The sequence below is a fragment of the Pelecanus crispus genome, chromosome 2, assembly GCF_030463565.1.
Source record: "Pelecanus crispus isolate bPelCri1 chromosome 2, bPelCri1.pri, whole genome shotgun sequence".
NCBI classification, from domain to species: Eukaryota; Metazoa; Chordata; class Aves; order Pelecaniformes; family Pelecanidae; genus Pelecanus; species Pelecanus crispus.
This window is the reverse complement of record NC_134644.1, coordinates 60,781,684-60,801,349: the sequence shown is the minus strand read 5'-3', so window position 1 is coordinate 60,801,349 and position 19,666 is coordinate 60,781,684. Positions and strand designations below refer to the sequence as shown.

The following is a 19,666-nucleotide window of genomic DNA, read 5'->3' as shown; positions in this document are numbered from 1 at the left end:
GAAATAACATGTCTTGGTTGCACAGGGATGTACAAATGTACGTCTACTGTTTAAATGCCAGACATGGGTATGGGGACATATGGGTTGTATATATGAGACTGCAGCTCCTGACAAACGTTTCTACCTCAGTTTTCTCAGGCAACACTCTTACCTTTCCGCTTCATTATTTAAAAGTTTTAACAGGCGTTCGTGGTCTTCTGATAAAGGTGTTGCAATAACGTATATTTTATTGCTCTTTCTGACCTGTGGGTGAGTATTTAAGATGTTTGCTTTCATTCAGCAAACTTAATAAATCAGAAGAATTTGCTTCAGTAAAGATAAATGCTGGGAATTTATCCAGAAAATGGAATGTTAACTGTGCTGGTTTGGGTTTGTTTGGTTTTTGTTTGTTTTACATTTGTGAGGGTTTTTTGCTTGGGTTTAGTTTCTTAGATTTAGAAACCTCTCGTTTTCTGCTTTTCAGTTTGTTACAGGTAGCAAAGAAGGCATGTTGGCTTTCTCTGGTATTGGTCAAATACCAACTAAACAGACTCGTATTTTGTTCATTTTAAGTAATTGCCATGATTTCATGAACAATAGACTTTTCTTTTGAAAGGGGGCAACCTAATTAATGCAGAAGAACTTTCATTGCTGCTATCTCAACATCATATGTATGATATAAAAAAGCTATTCTCCACCAGAAGCCACATGCTGCCTCATTAAAAACAAAAACAGGAAACATTTTATTTACTTTGAAAAAGACTGTATCAAAATAGAAATAGGGGAAGGGAGGAGAGGCTGCAGCTGTTGCAGTCAAAGTTTCAACTACAGAGCCGCTCTTTTTTTTTTTTTTAATGCTTGTCAAATTTGACAAGTTCGTGTGGCTTTTGGTTTGCAGAGGTGTGCATATGTTTACATATATTTACCGGTTTTGTTTCATGCCACCAGGTAGTACATGTTTAATAAATCAAGTGGTGTTATATAAGGTTAGAAGTGATGGTCAAAACCAAACATTCTTGGTTTGTTTTTCAGTAAGGGGGCTTTCACTTGAGTGTGGATTTCAGTTATTTGGCTTCCAGTGCATATGCTTCAACATGATTAATAATTTTTTTTAGTTAATCTGAATGGCAGTGCCACTTAATGTGCAGTTGGACGAGTCAAAACATCATCCACCCCAGAACTGAGGGCCAAGCAATCTGTACAGTAGTAGCTTTGCACTGATGCCAAGCAGTCAGCCAAATTTGAGTCCAAAAACTGAAAGAAAATGCATTTCACTTAATTACGTATTTTTGGCTATTTAAATATCCAAAATAATTTTCAGCAATTACACATATTTGTTTTGTTCTCTACTACAAAATTCAAAAGGCAATTCATACAATTAAGCTGATCAAAAGAGCTGTTCAATACTTGTTGTTCGACAGTATTTGAAACTCCCAAAAGAAATCAGTGAACTTAACTACTTTGCCTTTCATACTTGCATCCTACTCTCAAAATGCAAAAGGATTCAATTTACTAATTTCCTGCTGGTTTGTAATTCGCAGAGATAAACCAGTTCCATGGTTTTGGTGCCATCTTACTATAGCAGTCTCCAGTAACTTACAGCCTGTAGAAAATCTATGCAGCTTTTATACCTATCAGTAGCTCAAGTTGGATGTCCTTGTTCAGTCTGTCTTTCTCCAATCCTGTCTCTTCAAATGTTTTCAGAAACCTCATGTGACATTCTAGCCTGCTTCGTCTTTATCCCATGAGAGACTCGGTTTCCATTCTGGAAGAGTTGTTTTGGATCAGCTGTGAAACACTGGGCCAACAATAAAGATGACCACTGTCTGGGTGACTGCCATCTCTGCAAGCAATGTTTCCCAAACTAGTTTTTTTTTTCTTTCCAATATTGATTGAATGCTGTAGCCTTACAACACCACCCTCCTACTATAGACAAAGTGGTAGAACATAATGTCTGTCATCTGTTCAACTTGTTTGATTATGCATCCACATGTTTCTCTTCTTTGCTAGGCCTGGTCCAAGACCTGCAGTCAGACCCTGTGGTCCCTTTCTGTTCATCAGTGCCTGGTCTAGAGCAGCACTTTGCTTGGATCCATGTGTACTTTTTCCTATAGTTGTTTTTCAGTATCAACTGCATTGAGTCCAATTCAGAGTGTAAATACTTGTCTGCAATTTGGGTATGAAAATGTTTGGGGGTTCAAAACGTTCAGATGACTGCAGCTAGTATATGAAGAATGTGGAAGTTTGGGTTTATTCTCCAAGTGGGCAAAAGTGGAAGAGGATACCAGAGGGGTGGAATGACTGAAATTCCCTGGGACCAGAAATTTACATTAAAAAGAAGAGAGAACTAGGAACCCTCTGCCTCCTTGCTGCTAATTGACATCTTCAGGCTCTCTGAGGTGGAAATATTGCATGCCAATATAGCATAGGTAAGGGAAATGTATGTTCAGGAAGTCTAGAACGCATGATGTGTGAGAAAAGGCTGAGGGCAACTGGTTTGTTCAGCCTCCAGAAGAAAAGGTGAATGGGAGATCATATTGCTGTCTTTAACTTCTTAATGGGAAGGCAGAGAGGAGACAGAACCAGGCTCTTCTTTAAGGTAAGCAGGGATAAGAAAAGAAGCAACAACCACATCTTGCAATTCAGGAGATACCAGTTTGACACTGCGAAAGAAAATTTCACCACAAGAGTAGTCAAGCACTGGAAGAGGTTGCCCAGAAAGTTGTGGAGTCTCCATCCTGGAAGATGCTCAATGTAGACTGGAAAGAGCCTTGAGCAACCTGAGCAAATCTAACCTACTCTGAGCGAGAGGCTGGACCAGATGACTTTGAAAAGTCCCTTCCAACTGAAATAGTTCTTTGAATCTATAGCTCTCACTCAGTGGTCTGTGAGGTACTGGGATTGACTGGGTGCATTCCTGTTTGGGCAGGTGAGAGGGCAGGTGAGGCCTAGGGGAAGGAGCATGTTTAGAAATACCATTTAATTTATACAGGTTCCTGAAACTTTATTTGCCTGTACTGTGGTTTTGAGAGGCTCTATAAGCTGTCCCCCTTCTCTTTTAAGTTGAGGATATATGGTTTTCTTGTGTCTGCCATTGACTCTATACATAAGTGCATCTGTGTTGAGATCAATACCTCAAAACTGAGCCTCAGTGCAGCAGGAATTGTTAAAAGACTGAACTGGAGGTCACTGGTACACTCAGTGAGCGCAGCCAGATGCAGGCTTCAAAAGATAGACTCGAATGGCTCGCCGTAGGAGGGTCTTGGAGATAGAGCACAAATTAGGATATTTTATGTATTCTGTCCTAATTATATTCTCATGCTCAGAAAGATTAGAGAAAGATCAAACATGACTTTCTTTTAATAAGAGATTAAGAAGGACATGGGGGAATGGACACCTACACATTGCTTTCTTCAAACACACAACATGCTGTGATGCATAATATTTCTAAAAATGGGTGAAATGCTGAGATGTTCAGACTGACAGTGCCTGTCTGATTTCAGTGTCTGTCTGAAATATAGGGTTCAATAATCCTATTATATGTCTGGCACACTCCCCCTTCTCTAGCAATGTGCCTCCCATAACTGCTATAATAAGACAGAACAGCCAAAGCCTTATTCTGTGTGCCTCATCCTATCATTCAGCAAAGGTATATCGTCATCAGATGCAATCTATTGTTTTCTTTCCTGCTGTGTGGTATTGATTTTTCTAACCTTTCCTAATGTTAAATTTGTTTGGCTTTTTAACTTTCTTACCAAAGGTTAATGTTATTAAGTTGAGCGCGTATCTATAAAACTGCAAGCGTTATTGCCTACCTTGCAATTGTTATACTGTCCTTTCATTAAACCCTGGCTGCATCGGAAAGCTCTGTCTTGAAGATTTTTGTCATTCGGGAATAATATGGTGAAGGTTGACAAGAACTGCATTTGAATTGTCATCCAATTCTGTGATATAAAATATTGGATTTGATATGTCAGGAGCAACAGATTTATCTAAAACTCTCTTACCATCAGTGAACATGAACTGCAGAGACATTAATTCCAGCAAGGCTGTAAGGAGGATGCAGGAAGATGCAAGTGCTGCTGCCTGTCCTCCTCCCCAGTACAGTCTGACCATGCCAGTCTCTTTGCCATCATGGCAAAAGGAGTGGATCTAAAATCTCTGCCATTTCCAGAACTGGTTATCTGCTTGATGTGGAAAGAGCATGGGAAATCACAGTTCAATTTGAAGGAAGAGGTACCTTTAATGCTGGCACTCTGTCAACATTTTTCAGTATGATCTACAGCAGTACTTGTATAAAGTGTCAAAGATGCAGACAGTGAGTAAACAGTTTCAGGATACTGCTGTTAAGCCAGGTTTCATTTTTAGTTACTGCTGCCACAGTACCCTCTTGGTATCAATATCAGAGGTACAGTAACCTGCCTTTAATGGATTGTGCATTTGACATCCCATTTACACGTTTAGATTGCATTTCTGTGACGTATATTTGAGGCCTTTTATTGTGAATATGTGCAAAACACAGTAGCAGGGCTGAACATAGGATGTCTGTGTGTGATGCATCACGGCTTTCTTCTGGAGCTGTGGTGAATGACCTACAGTGCTCTCCAACCACCATGCTGATGTTTTTTTGCCTTGGTAGTATCTTGTAGTTGCTCTGAAATATCTTTCTTATCAAAGAACATAGACATCCTGAGAAGCTAGGCAAGAACTAACCTCAAGTGAAATGTTTTTAATAGTAGAAAGCATAAAACAATATATAATAAAATAATTTAAGTTGTTGTAGATCATAACTTAAAAAAAAAAAACCTAGACAGACACTTTGGTCTTCCCTGGGTAGAAAGCAGAATTGTAGCCTACCTGCAGCTGCCAAAACCTGACTGTCCAAGGAGAAGATCAGGCTTGTTAGTGACTGCAGGAAGGAGTATTTCAAAGTGCTGGGGTAGAGTGGGGGTTAAATCTTTTATTTATAAATTGGTACCTATAAACCACTTCTGCCAGTGCTGTGAAGCCAAGGAATGGTCCTGGCAAAAGATAAAAGACCTTCCTTCTCTACTGCTAATTTAACAGCTGATAACTCGGGTTCTGTCTCTTCTCCCATGCTCAGCAGTAGCTGTCCTTGCCATTGATTTAGTCTTCATCTGTCACATCCTCGTGCTGTTCAAAGGCTGATTGTGAAAGACTGGGGAGGTTCTGTCTGTTCACAGTTTCTCACAGCTTGGTCTCTCTTGCCACTATCAATGCCAATAATGAGACTGTCTGAGAGCACCCTGTTCTTAGTGAATGAGACATCTTTTCATTTAGAGTGGCTTTGATTAACAGATTCCCTTCAGTAGTTTTCAGATCCAATTGTGAGCTTTCTGGGTGGGCCTGAACATCCCTATACCTTTCCTGGGCTCCCTTGGTGTCTCTGGCTGGTGTTGCACAGCTCACATGTTCACTACAGACTCCGGGTGGCTTGTGTCCCTTCTCTCCCTGCCAATTTTATGTTTTGGCCTTTCCTGGTGAGAAATGGAGACATGGCAGCTCTTCAAATTGTTTGACGCTTAGCACTGAGTTCAGGCTCCAGCTGCATTTTCCCTAGCCTGTTCGTGGTGGCAGCAGCATCGCTTCTGCAAGGGAGGTCTTTGATTACATGTGCTGTTGCAGCTATATGATGCTTCACTTCAGCGGTCCTATTATTACTACTTGAAAAGGTATTTAGAGCAATATCAGGTATCAGAAGGGCAACCAGTTTTGACCAGGTTTCCTTTCAGAAGTTTTTGAGAAGGGAGGAGAGGAGGTATAATAAAAAGCGTGCCGTTATCTCCTCCCTTATCTCTTCTGCTTCATCCAAATCGCCTACTGCATGATGGTTTTGTTTGGTTTTATATGCATTCTGGCTGTGTGGGGAAGCATTTCAGTGATAGTGTATGACTTCCTGTTGGAGGTTTATTATTTTGTTGCATTCAATGCACTAAACTCCATCCATGCACTGATCTGGGAAATTTTGTCTTCTGTACCTTTATTTTTACCACTAAGGTAGAGGCAACTTTAACATTTTGGGGTTTTTTTCTGATGTAACAAAATAATGTACTTTATACACACAGGCACACATACAAAGATTCTGTAGTCTGAATGCTTTTCTCTTATCAGTTGTTATTGTGTATAGCAGAAACATAAAATCTGTCAAGATAAAGACAAAGCTAGGAGGCTTTTAAGGAGACCTTGAAGTGGTAGGAGAGGGAACCTCTAAATCCAACGTGTATGGTTCTTATTTTAATTTACGATGCTGTATTGGGTATTTTGTATCCTTGAAACCTCTTTGAATAGTGACTTTATGTGGTAGACATACTCTACTTTTCCTTACTCAGCTTTTATCAGAGGCTTAGGAATTGCTTTAGCTCTCAATTAAGAAATCTGAACTCCTGCTCTTCCCCACTTTAACATGGCTCTCATCCATATTGCTTCACTGCAAGGAAATTGTTGTTGCATCACTGAAAATTAACTAGTACAACTGCACTGGTTCCGGAAAGCTTCCACACTTTTGTATGCCTACATTTATACACATTCGAATATATGTAGCCGAAACGTAGTAACTGTAGAACCAGGGAGGGCAATCATTTTCCTGGAACCTGATCCTGGAAGTTACTGATCACCCAGGGCTCACTACACCAGAACACGCCGATACAGCAGAGAACATGCTTATCCAAACTCACAAATGTACTCGATGGGTTTTGAACATGTACTCCTGTGCCTGTCAAACCACTGTTTCATAATAATTTGTTCAGCTGGGACCTACAGTCTTTGGGCTCTGTAAGGGTAATAGTCTTTTACTTAATTCTGCATCTCCATACAGAGACTTTAAGAGTTGTTCACTGCAGTTAATTTCACCAAAGACTCAAAATGAAAGATGACTGACATTTTTTTCCCCCTCTCCATTTTTCTGCTTCTTCACTAGGGATGTGAGTTAATTGAGACCATGGATCAGGACCTCACGGATTTCACCAAGTGCCTTCAGATACTCCAGAAAAAGATAGAGAAGAAGGGCCTCCAGGTAAAGGCGACACATCTTTTGTCTCTGGTTCTTAGTAATTACTCTTCCTTTCAATGTATTTAGGTTTATGTTTTAAGTTTGCACTGAAATCATAGAATCGTTTAGGTTGGAAAAGACCTTTGAGATCATCCAGTCCAACCATTAACCTAACATTACCAAGTCCACCACTAAACCAATTAAGGGTAGCTTTATCCTAGGCCAGTGTTCAAAATGTTATTTTATCATAACTGAGGCAGCATTATAAAGATGCTTCAGGTTGGTGCTTTGCCAACCAAAGTTTTCAGTAGTATAGTAGATATATGCCACCCACCGTCTTCAGTAGTAAATACTAAACACCTGTATTTACCAGGCATCAACAGTCACAATAATCCTAAATGAAACAATTATTTTCTGTAGCCTTGCCATTCTGTGGTTTTGCCATAATTTACTGCACACCTTGTAAGCATTGATGCTTCTGCTAAATGGAATTACACAGTGTGTCAACGAACAAGCGTTGGCTTTCTTAAAAGGCAGCTTGTATTGATTTCTGTTAATGAACTACCTAAAGTGCAGAAGAGCTGTTGTGGCTGGTGTTCAAAGCAAGAGTCCCACTTCGGCGTATAAATATATTTTCAAGTCTTGGCACACTGAGCCTTGATGTTCATCTCCTTCCTCTCCCCTCCCAAAGATGAGATGGGAGGGGGAATCTTATCCTGCCAACATTACATATGGTAAGCAATACCTCCTTCTGCAGAAGGTTCCTCTGGAATCAAAGGGAACCTTTTCAGAGCAGGCAGTGCACTAAACTTAAAAGGAGCCATATGGAGTTGTCAGCTGCTCATTTCATTGGAAAGGCAAAGGAGACAACTTTCCCCCTCCCCTTCCACAGTTTGGTTTCGGAGGCCTGCTTGTTTTGTCTCTCTAAGATGTAAAGTTAAAATTCCTTGGGAATTTCCAACATGATGAGTCGATGGCAGATGTTCTCTTGGGGTTGCTGCCCTTTCGCCCCATGGAGCAGTTGTTCATAAGGGCTGAGCTCTCTCCTCTGCTCTGTACCTATGGGTGAAAGGAATTGAGAGGAAACAGCTGCTGCATCCTCTTACCAACAGTGAGGGCAAGACTCCCATAAGAAAATGAAAACAGCACAAGATGGAAGGAGATGTGTAAACCTCCTCTTTTCCTATTTTCATTGTAGCAGGATAGGAAAGTTACCTGACTTCTTGAGGTTGCTGTACTCCAACAAAGCAGCAAGAAATGGAAATGCCAATACCACTCCCTCTTTCTTCCCTCCTCACTCCAGGCTGATAAATAATTAACCAGTTTTTGCTTAAGCTATTTTGAAATGTCTTGTTCTTCTAAAGGAAACATATGTCCATGGGACATTTCAGAGTGCTGTTGCACAATGTCCATCTGCAATTGCGTCTCCTCTTGCTGCCCTCAATACATACTGTTGTTCATCAGTTTTTTTTCCCTGTTAGTATAGACAGAGGTGGGAGGGTTTCTCCATACACTTCTCTTATCTGTCTGGCTGTGGGCCAGGAAACTCTTCATATGCTAGTTAATTATTTTTTCTCCTATAAGTTATCATCACAAGAGCACAGAGGGGTGTCTTGCCATCTAGGACATGAATGATAACGAGTGCTGTCGAAACAGAGGAGCCACCTACGCATAGGATTTGTTTTGACTTTGGCAAGTAAGGCGCTTCCCTCTTAACAGAATTACTCTTAGAATGAAGGAGAACTTGAGTGTTTCCTGGATTCAGTTCATTATCAAATCCCAGCTATTGCTATAGAGGAACTTCTTTTAAGCTATCACAAGAGGTTTTATAATGAATAATCAATGTGTGGTTAAAATAAGAGCAATGGGAACATGACAGCTACAGATGTGTTTCAACAATAAGTACCCTATTTGTAAAACTTTGAATTCTTTGATCACTCTCCTAGGTAAAGTCCTGTTAAGTTGGCTAAAGGATACTGCATTGTAATCCTTGATGATATTGTGTAAAGTATAAGCCAGAGTGTAATTGCGGTAACTGTGTAGGGTTCATGCCAATGCACTAAACCTTAAGATTTCAGTTCAGTGATATTTTCATGCTGTTATATGTAAGATGTGCTTTAAATACAGTCTTGAGTTTTTCAGAGCTGCAAGAAGTAACACAGATATGTTTTCTAAAACTAAGTACCATGTCCATTAAATCCTAGCTGCTTCTCACTTGCAATGTCTGTTCCATAAAACATAATAATAAGATGCTATCAGCTGATTCATGTGCACTAGCTAAAGCATACATTCGTATTTTTGGTCTTCCGCATTTTCTGACATAAGGAGTTTCAAGAAGTTGTTGATTCAACTTAGGCAAATAATACATGAAACTTAAGCAAATGGAACCCAAAACTGTATCACAACTGTATAAATTACTAGTTTGGGTTCCAGTTTGCCCTTTGTTCAGAAGCAATAGGTATAATTCGTTAGCAGGAGGCTTGGTGATTCTTCTGGATGTCCTGATAATGCAGTGCTTAGCTTGATGCCTCATCCCCCAGCACAGAGATTCTAAGCACTTGCAATACATACTGGCCTCTGTTTATGGATGCAACCACTTAGCTCCTCTGAAACCCTAGCCTCTTTACCTAAATTTGTCCTTAATTTAGAATCATAGAATAGAATCATAGAATCGTTTAGGTTGGAAAAGACCTTTAAGATCATCCAGTCCAACCATTAACCTAACATTACCAAAGGCGTCTTTATGGGTAACGTTCTGGCATAAGAAATGTCAAGTGGTGAGAAAATAGACTGTTCAAGCCATAGATCTAAAATCTTTGAGGAGAATGCAAATTTCTTCAGAGAAGAAAGCTGCCATTGAATTCTGTGGTCACCTGGGAAGTACATAGAGCTGAGAAGAAAGGAAGGTCCAGGGTCTGAAAACTAAAAGCGGAGAGAGAAGGGGTTCTTCACGTGCATTTGCATATTTTGGCCTGAAGTACAAACTTGAATGTCACAATGTGTTTTTTTTTCCTTCTGGAAAAAGTATCATAAAGGCTTTCCTTTTAACTGAGAGTATTAACTAGGTGGAATATGTCTTCATGGTTCCAAGAAAAATATGTATGCTTTGATTTTTTTATCCACTTTGTCCAGCTTATCCAGAGCACTTGTCCAAGAGGAATATGACAGAGACACTACAAATCTGTTTCCCCATGATATATAGTTGAAGTTACTAAACATGGAAGGTGTGTCTTTAGTATCTTAAAAAAACTGATACCACAGTCATGCTATGTTTGCTGCTCTTTCTGGGTAGCTATATGGTAAGCTAGGAAATTAATTACATTCAATGCATACCATGGATCCACAATCCTGTGACATAGTTTGTCTGGATGAAATTCAACTGTGAGAAGCTGAGGTATTTGAAATGGATGTTCCTCCATTGGTTAGAGAGTAAGTTATCATTTATCTGCTATACTGAACAGATAAAGTTTCTACTCTGATCTGTCAGTCACCTCTATGAAAGTTCTATGTCAAGGAGGTTTTTGAGCTCACATAAACGTATGGGGGCAATATTTTGTTCCAAAGGAATTAAGTTTGTGTAATTTACTTTCCATGTCTCTGCACCTCCATCCTGCTTCTCCTCTTCCTTCCTGCTCACCCAAATAGCTTTTGAACAAATAACTTTTGAACAGAGGAATAGACTACTGAAAGATAATCATGTTGAACAGCTTTCTTAGAGGTCACCTGAGTGGGAGTGAAGGTGAGATAGATACTCAGTGCCCCCACTGGAGAGAAGCCTGCAAAGATAGTTTAGATTTTACTGGCTGTTGGAGATTTCAGTTTGAGAAGAGGCCTTAGAATTACCTTTACCACAAGAAAGATGAAATTGGAGTTGAAGGTCAACTGAGACAGAAATCTGGGAGAAAAAATACCTTGTTAGTTCTTGAACTCCTTGTTTGATATAAACAGCAGTAATTCTTTCTTCTAGAATAATTAGCCAAATTCATAACTGTTTTTTCCTTATGTCTCAATTAAAAACTCTCAGAATAGATTCTGAATCCTCAGGGTCATTCATTTCTTGTTTACATTGCATATTTTGGTTGCATAGCCAAGTCATGCAGAAAGCAGCATTGGGGTCATTTTGTGATATCTAAGTCACTTAATTATATGTATTTATAATCACATATTGCAGTGACTGTTAGAACAAGCAGTACCCTTTATATGTGCAAGCTCGAACTAGTCTTAATTTTCCCTCTCCACAGCCCTAATTCATTTGTGAATTGCATTGTATTGGATGGGTGAAGCAGTGCAGTACCACCAACAGAATCTGACTCCTGAAGTTTCTTTCCAACCTAAAGGCTGTTAGATATTTCTCTTTCTCTTTCTGCATGTCTCTGAGTATTCATGCACATGCATGTATGTATATAAGCGCACACATTTTCTGGCAGTGTACCTTCCTGGCCCTGTGTGATGCTTTTTTAATGTCTTAATAACTCTGTCTTTATTTCTGCCATGTGTTCCTTTTATGTTGTTTATGGTCTATTGAACACTTAGGTATGCACATTTTGCTTTACTGCTTTAGTCATTATTTTATCCATTCTGTGATTATGTGAGTACTTTCCTTTCTTCATTGCAAGACCTTCAAGTAAACTTATTTACAGTAATTTCTGTCTGGTACTACTTTCTGTTCTTAATTTTCTCTCTTATAACACAAGCTATTTCAAGAAACCAACTGAACTGGCAAAATGATAGGCATGCTTACAATATCTCTTATTGAGAGACCAACAGATCTTGCATTAAAAGTGAACATTATTATTATCTTCGATTTGCAGATCGGAAAGCAGAAGTACAGAAGCAACTTGTCCAGTCTCCCAGCATGCTAGTGGTACAGCTGGGGATGATCTTCCAATTCCTAACCTTCATCAAGTGCTCTTTCCACAACAGTGTCCCTGGTCTGACTCACAGGCAGCTCATAGCAGCTCATGCCAGTGAGAAGTGGAAGTGTGTTTATCAATTATGTAGCTCCAAGAAGAATCCTCATAATGTAAAGATAGATTTAAGCCATTATCTTTATCTTGGAGTTACAAACTCTGCTTTCTTTAACTGTTTCATCTAAAATACCGTTTAGTCTTAAAACTAAGCTCTGGGACTTTTCATTTAACTTTATTATCTTTTCTGCTTAAAAAAAGTTAAAGCAGCTCATTTGGTTATATGGGCTGAAGATATAAAAAATGAATTTTATTGAAACCTACATGCCTTCTAGTGGTTTAATGTTAGTGTGTTTAAATTGATAAAAGCATCAGTGTCAATATAAAAAAGTGAAAAAATCCAAACCAACTCTTCCTAAAAACCCTTTGCAGTGAAGGGATACTATACTAACATTTCCATTTTAAAGTTACACTTTAAAGGTTCAATCTGTCAGCAGTCTAGGATATTTCTTCTTTCAAGTGAATGCAAGCATTCTTCTCTTTGCCCTTTTAAAGAAAGTGTCAAATCAGTCCACTTTGTTTTCTGTTGAGGGACACTAAACTAAACACAATGTTAATGAAGTCCTGCATTTATAAAGTGCGGAAGAGAAGCCAATGAAGTGATGTTAATGTACCACCTTCAGCTATGCAGTGTTCAAACAGCTTATTAAGCACTCTCTGGTTTGTCTTTACACGAAGAAAAAGACCCTGAAGGAAAACAGAAAATACTGTAAAACAAAAATCAGAAAATACTTTAAAAGAGAATAATTTTTTACATAAAGAGCAGTCCCATGTAGCAAGGGTATAATTATTGCATGCACCGGGCTCTGTTTCGCTTAGCTTTGTTTTTGTCTGAGTTGAGGTTATTCCTGATGACGTGACATTTTTGTAACAGTAAATATACCAGCTTCCATTCCTGACTGAATCGTAATTTTGCTGCTCACGTTAGTAGTTGGTAATTTCATGCCAGATCACTATTGTTTTCATTTCTGAAAACTTTTGGGGACCCAGGACAGTAGCGGGAATAGCTTTTAAAGGAAAGCCTAGGAATGAGGACAGGCCATTACCAGGATTTGGGAACAGAGAAATAACTAAATACCATAAACAGGGGGAGAGGCAGTCTGGAAGACACCAAAGCTGGCATGGAGCTGGAGTGTGAAGCTTTTACAAGGACCCTGAAGTTTGTGGTGCTATCTCCAAATTCCATAAAGCAGGCAGGGCTAAGAATGAACCTGTTCAGTTTTTCTTCTTAATGCCCCACAGGAGGAGAATAGAAAATGCAAATGAGATATATTCTAGGGGAAGTTAAATATGTGTAATGAAAAGGTTTCTATACTGTCAAGTGCTGTATCAGAAGATTTTCATGAGTTATTAATAGTAATCCTCTTCATAAACCTTTCCTGTCAGAAAGAAACAAATGGATCTTAAAGTGTTTCCTGTTAATTCCCACTCCAAAATGTAGAATTTCATAATACCTTTCAACAGGAGTAAATCCCTCCTGTAGCGTGTACAGACATATCCTTGAGTGCTGACTATTTTGACTCTAAGGTCCAAAGCCACCTTCCAGGAATGCAGTATCTAACCCATCTTTCCTACTGTTGAATTATTTCAAGGCTTCCTACTGTAAAGGTATGGCAAAGTACATTTCTTGTAATACAGGATATCAGAACTTGCCACTTCCCAAAGAGAAACACCCTCATTTCATGCAAAGGAAGCAGGCTGTCTATCTGTTCCACTACAGTTGTGGGCATCAAGACACACTGAATATCTTTGTGTTAGAATAATTTCATGCAGAATGGGTGTCTGCAAGACCAGAGTGCATCACATACTTTTCTTATGTAATCCTTGTATACTCTACTGGGGCTTGCATTTGGTCTATGAAGATAATTTAAAGAAAAAAAGCAGAAGCAGACTGAGATTTCTGGAGAATGCACTGATTTTTGTTTGTTTGTTTAAAAAAGATAAGCCCTGTATCAAGCTTTGGGGAGGGAAAGAATAAGGGGGAAAAAATACCATTTATTTCGGCAGTTCAGGGGATGGGAGAGATCAAGGATACGCTCATTAACAAGACTGTGGAAGCTAATAAGGAAGCCAGCTACTGTTCTCTCAACTTAGTCAAAGGCTAAATACATTTGAAACAGAAAACATGAGGTTACTAGGGGCGATTTAGTGTTCCCTTTGTAACCACCAATTTTTTCCTGTTTGTAACTATTTTTGGTAGGAGAGGTGATTCTCCCCGCTCCCTCCAGCCCCTTCTGCTTTACAGGAGCACAGCTTCCCTGATAGCAGCTATTGCTGATGTAACTGCCTCCATGCTGGGAAAGTGGTCGTGCTACACTGACATACCACTGTTCTCAAAAGACTGTCGTACTTGCATTGACAGAGTCTTGGAGGTGGATGTTGTAGCAGGAAATCTTGAACAGCCATAGGTTTTGACACAAGGAATTTCTCTGCAGTTCAAGGACTGAGAGCTCAGTTTGTTGCCTGAGATTTTCATAAATAACTTGGTTTATTTTTTTTTCTGCTTTACACACGAATACTGTGATATTATGAAATGTCCCGTAAGTTGTAAGTACTTTTATGAAATTCTGTTTAGTTAATGGGATGTAAGTTTGTCTTTATAATTAAGCATATTAAGAAAATAGTGCTGGTACAGCAAATTTTAACTGCAGATTATAATAATCAGGGCATTTTTTTACTTTTCAAATATGATTTCTTCCTACTAAATTGAGCTGCTTGTCAAGAATAAATGACAGGTTTTTGGTGAGATAGTTTCATAAAAACCTTTAGCAGTTTTCTACATCTGTGAGTGTAGAAACACTGGCTTTAGAGAGAACAGTTTCATAACTTCAGAAACTGCAGCGATCTGGTCCTTCAAGCAGTAGACGAATCAACAAATTAACCTTTTTCTGTAGCTTCTTTTTTCATCCTGTTCAAGAAAACTCATTTAACCTAAATATTGCATATAAGAACGCTTCCTTATCGGTTTTGGAGTTATTTTTCCCCATGACATTTTACCTTTTTGTAACATTGTATGGCCTTTGAACAGTCAAGAGAAACAGTGAAACTGTAATATTGGTCAAATTTTTTGAAGGCATGGTGGGTCTTTCTCTTTTTTGCTTTCCTTACCTAGAAAGGAGTATTGGGGGCGGAGGGGAGGGGAAGGTATTAAGACTGTTGCAAAGTAAAAGTGTGTGGCTGGTGCTACATAGAAATGGTTTAGCCTGTAGCCCTGAGACCTCGCTGTCTTGTGCAATCCTTTGACTTTCCCTGACCTTTAACTCTGGACCTCTTGGCTGACACCAGCAAGAAGGGGCAAGGGGCTTACAGTAATTTAACTCTTCACACATATTGTGAAAATGAGGCGCCCTGGTAATACTTGAAAGGCCCCTACAGTATTCCCACTGTGAAAAAGGCAGTAGCACAAACTTAACAGAGTAGGGTTTGAAGGGTTTTCACAGGAGAGCCACAGTGGCAGCTAGGCTTTGCTAGTTCTGATGCTCACACTGTTCTTTTTATAATCAGCTACCTTTTAATTGGGCTTTGTCACTGCTAAGGAAGAGACTTGGGGGATGGTCTCTTCCACTTGCCCAAAGAACCCATTGAGCTTCCCTTTTAAACAACTGAACAACTAAGCACTGAACAATTAAAGCTCAGTATTTTGTGCAAATTACATGTGAGCATAAAATGTTTACAGCTTCACAAGTGCCTCCAGTTTAAGAAATCATGCTTCATTTCTTTTTAAGTGCATGGCTAAATTTATATGGTCCAGAGGGCAGTGTAGAAAAAACAGATTTTGTAATGGGTGTAAGCTGACATGGTTCAGACTATGTTTAGCTTACCTGCTATAAATACTGAACCTACTCTGAAAAGGCAAATTGGCATCCAAGCTCCTAACCTACTTCCTTCAATGTAAGAGTATCTCCAGCCTCTTAGAAATGAATGTATAAATTCAAGACTTCTTTCTGCAAATCTGCACTCCCATGGAAAAAAAAGAAAATTTTGTACTGCCCAGGTATTCAGTGAAATCACTCAAAAGAGGAACCATTTGCAGAATAGGGCCTGAGAGACACAGGAAAAATTTACCATCTTTAGTTTCAGGTCTTATATCTGCCCCTTGAGTATAATAGGACAGGCTATTATCCCCTTGTTCGTCATGAAGATTAATGTTCAGACCAGCTGAAAATATTACTGTTCTTTTGGGACCTATTGGGCGATCTTCAGACCTGTATGAACCCAAGTTTAAACTTCTTAAACAGCAGACCTAATGTCTCGTCCTAGTTAGGCACAAATGCCTCTTTCGCCATTATCTCCTCTGCAATGCTGCTGCAGGGAAGTGAGGATGCCCTACAGCTCTCCATTATTTGTGGCGTCTTTTATACAGACTTCATTGCTAAATGTTAAGATATGCAGGGAAAGCACCTGAGTCATTAACTCTTTCTCAGATGAAGTGGAAAAAAAAAAAAAAAAAAAAAAACCAGCATCACCCTTTAATGGAAATAGATTTTTTAAATTTCCTTTTCTTATTTTGTATGGAATGTTTTCCCTTAAAAATCTGTGATTCTTTCCGTAAAATTTGATACCTAAATTTCACGTGACAGAATGGAAATAAAAATAGGCAGAAAATTAGTTTTAAAGAAAAGACGCATCTGGTTTAGGAAGCCACAGGAAAAGATCTCACCTCTCATAGTGTTGAAGTCTGCTTTCTCTGTTCATCTGGGTATAAGCACCTGTGGGCTGCTGGCGGAGCATTTTATATAGCAACCCTTGTCTACAGAACATCTAACCCCATTGCCTTGCAATACCACCGGTTTGTTTAGCCTCCTTTGTGGCCTTTCCAAGGGTCCTGGACTAGCGTCTGGGCAGGAGCTGAAACAAAACGACTTGAAGGTGCGGTGGGAAAGGAAGGGGAGCTTTGTGGCTGAGAGGCACATCTTACGTTCGTCTCGGCCTTCTAGAGAAGCAGAAATAACAATGAGTGATGAGGGTTATTAGTTAGGCTGAAGTAGGGACTTGCATTGGTTTTGTGTGCCCGGGGGCTGCAGGGGTCCCTGTGAGGGGAGGCCAGGCCAGGCCAGGCCGGGGCCGCCCCGCGCCGGACACAGCCGGTTCCAGCCGGCTCCAGCGGCCCCACCGCCGGGCACGGCCGAGCCCCTCAGCCACGGGCGGGCGCCTCGGGGAAAGGCAGCGAAGAAAGGGCACAAGGCTGCCCGGCGGCGAGGGCTGAGGGGGAAAGTGTGAGACACGGCCCTGCGAGCCCCGAGGGGAGAGCGGGAGGCGGGCAGGAGGGGCTCCAGCCGCCCCCCCGGCAGCAGCGATTCCCCCGGAGAGCCCCCGCCGGAGCAGGGGGGTGGCTCCGGAGGGAGCTGCGGCCTGCGGAGAGCCCGGGCTGGGGCGGGCGTCCACCCTGCAGCCCACGGAGGAGCATGGTGGAGCAGATACCCACACCGCAGCCAGTGGAGAGCCCCATGCCAAAGCAGGTGTATGCGCCCTGAAGAAAGCTGCAGCCTGTGGAGCCCACGCAGGAGCAGGCTCCTGGCAGGAGCTACAGCCTGTGGGGGACCCGTGCTGGCGCAGTTTGTTCCTAAAGCACTGTACCCCACGGAGAGGACCCCACGCTATAGCAAGGGAACAACATGAGAAGGAAGGAGAGGCAGAATGGAGCTGGTGTGGACTGACCACAGCCCCCCACTCCCCTGCGCTGCTCGGGGGAGGAAGGAGATAAAGGAGTCAGGAATGAAGGAGTGAAGTTCGACCTGGGAAGAAGAGGGGTGGTGGAAAGGTGGGGTTAGTTTTGTCTTTTTTCCTCTCTAACTTTAATTGGCAATAAATTAAATTCATTTTCCCCAGTCGAGTCTGTTTTGCCTGTGATGGTAATTGGTAATTAACAATCTCCCTGTCCTTGTCTTGACCCATGAGCCTTTTCATCTTATTTTCTCCCCCTGTCCCATTGAGGAGGGGGAGTGAGAGAGCGGCTGGGGTGGGTGCCTGGCCACCAGCCAAGGTTAACCCACCACAGGACTGTAAAGGAAATCAAAGAGAAGTTGTCAGGGCTCGTGGAGGTGTGCAAAGGTGCATATACTCTTACTGATTTGTGTCCTGGGATGTATATCCTGTTTGTGGGCTAGCAGGCAGAGCTTACAGTGTCTCTGACCCATCAGGTCCTGAGTAGCCACAGACCTTCCTGTACAAGACTCTCTCTGCCAGCATGCTGCAGCAGGAGCCACGGTCCAGGCAAGGCTCGCCGATCTGGATCGTGATCGTGATCTGTATCCCTTTGAGGCAATAACGGAGGCTTTTAGGGAGAGTCTTCGCAGCAAAGAGCCTCTTCCCTGTGCAGTGCCCTTCCCACCTGCTGACCCTGAGGGACTGGGTTAAGCTTCAGCACAGGCTGCAGGCTGGCTCTAGTTGAGGAGTGTGGGATGACAGGTGTCAGCACGGCAGAGTGGGGGTCCTGCTGGCAGGGAAGCAGTGGGTTGTAGTTGTGTTGTCCTGCCGATCTTGTGAAAACTTGGAAACATGTTGGAGGGAGGGGAAGGAGGGCAACTTCAGTAAAGACTGACAGCCAGAGTTAAGTGAAATGTGAAATAAAAAGCTCACTATGAACAGATTCTCTTGAAGAAGATAGGATCACTTTTTTCCCTCCCTTGAGTTGTTCACTGATGGGAGTTTTTAGTTAGTTTGTTTTTTCCTTTTGGTACTCCTGGAGACAGTATATGAAGAGATTAAAAACACAGCATGTGCCAAACACAGCTTTTGGCACTAGGTGCGAATGGATACGAGATCGTTAAAGAGATTTTCTAGACCATTTTAGCATAACCTTTAGAGGGCTTCTTGCATTGCTGCTAATACAAATCCAGAGCTTGCTTTCTTAGGGATATGATAGTTTACAGTGATTGGTTTTACATTTCCATGGGGGTGATACCACAGTATGTGCTGTAGATTACAGTGGTTCAGCTGTGGGAACAGAAGGGTTAGGCTGATGCTTGTGAATGTCTTTTCATACTGTTTTAAAAGACGAGAAGATTTTATGATTTTTCAGAAGATAGTCCTGGAATCCTTGTTCATGCACAGAATAAATGTGTGAGGGTCAAAACCAGCACACATTTTCCTCCAAAGCCTCAGTGAACAGATTGCTTTAAGAGTTTTAGTGCACTTTTGCCTACTCACAACAGCATGGTAACAGTCTGGAATAGGGACACGTCCTTCACCCAGAAAATCTGAGGCAATAAGGAATTCCAATGACCCTCATCTCACACACAGCACGAATTGTAGAGCTGCAGTAGCAGAGCAGGAGTTACTGCTGTCCCTACTCTACCTGAGGCACAGGGAGTACTGTTTGATCAAGGACATGTGGGAATATTCAGCACAAGAGCAAGCAGTCAAATTCAGATTGTTTGGGGTCCAGCAGTTCACATGGATTTTGTAGATTAGGTTTCTGTAAGTAAGAAAGAATGGAGTCAGTGGTTATGAAGTTTATGTTCCACAGAATTTATGCTAGATGATGTTATGTGCACCCTCAAATGTTCCATTTACCTGCAGGACAGAGCAAAGCCAAAGCACTGAAATGAAATCAAGTAATTTGACCAGAGATGTAAACACAAGTCAATAGTAGAACCAAGATTAAAATGTTTCCAGCTACTCAAATCCGTGACTGGATTTTGAGATTATCTTTCCCTTTTCCATTTTACCATCATACATGTTGCTTGTTTTAAGCAGACAAATCCAGTCT

The 19,666-nt window shown here is 41.0% G+C and overlaps 1 protein-coding gene across 1 annotated transcript in view; it reads left to right on the top strand.

Annotated features, from left to right (window-relative positions):
- Nucleotides 1-19,666, top strand: part of TPK1 (thiamin pyrophosphokinase 1) — a 311,952-nt gene that overhangs the window by 176,956 nt on the left and 115,330 nt on the right. Inside the window, exon 7 of the mRNA XM_075705017.1 lies at nucleotides 6,917-7,012. Within this exon, the coding sequence (XP_075561132.1) occupies nucleotides 6,917-7,012 (96 nt within the window). The remainder of the gene's footprint in view (nucleotides 1-6,916; nucleotides 7,013-19,666) is intronic.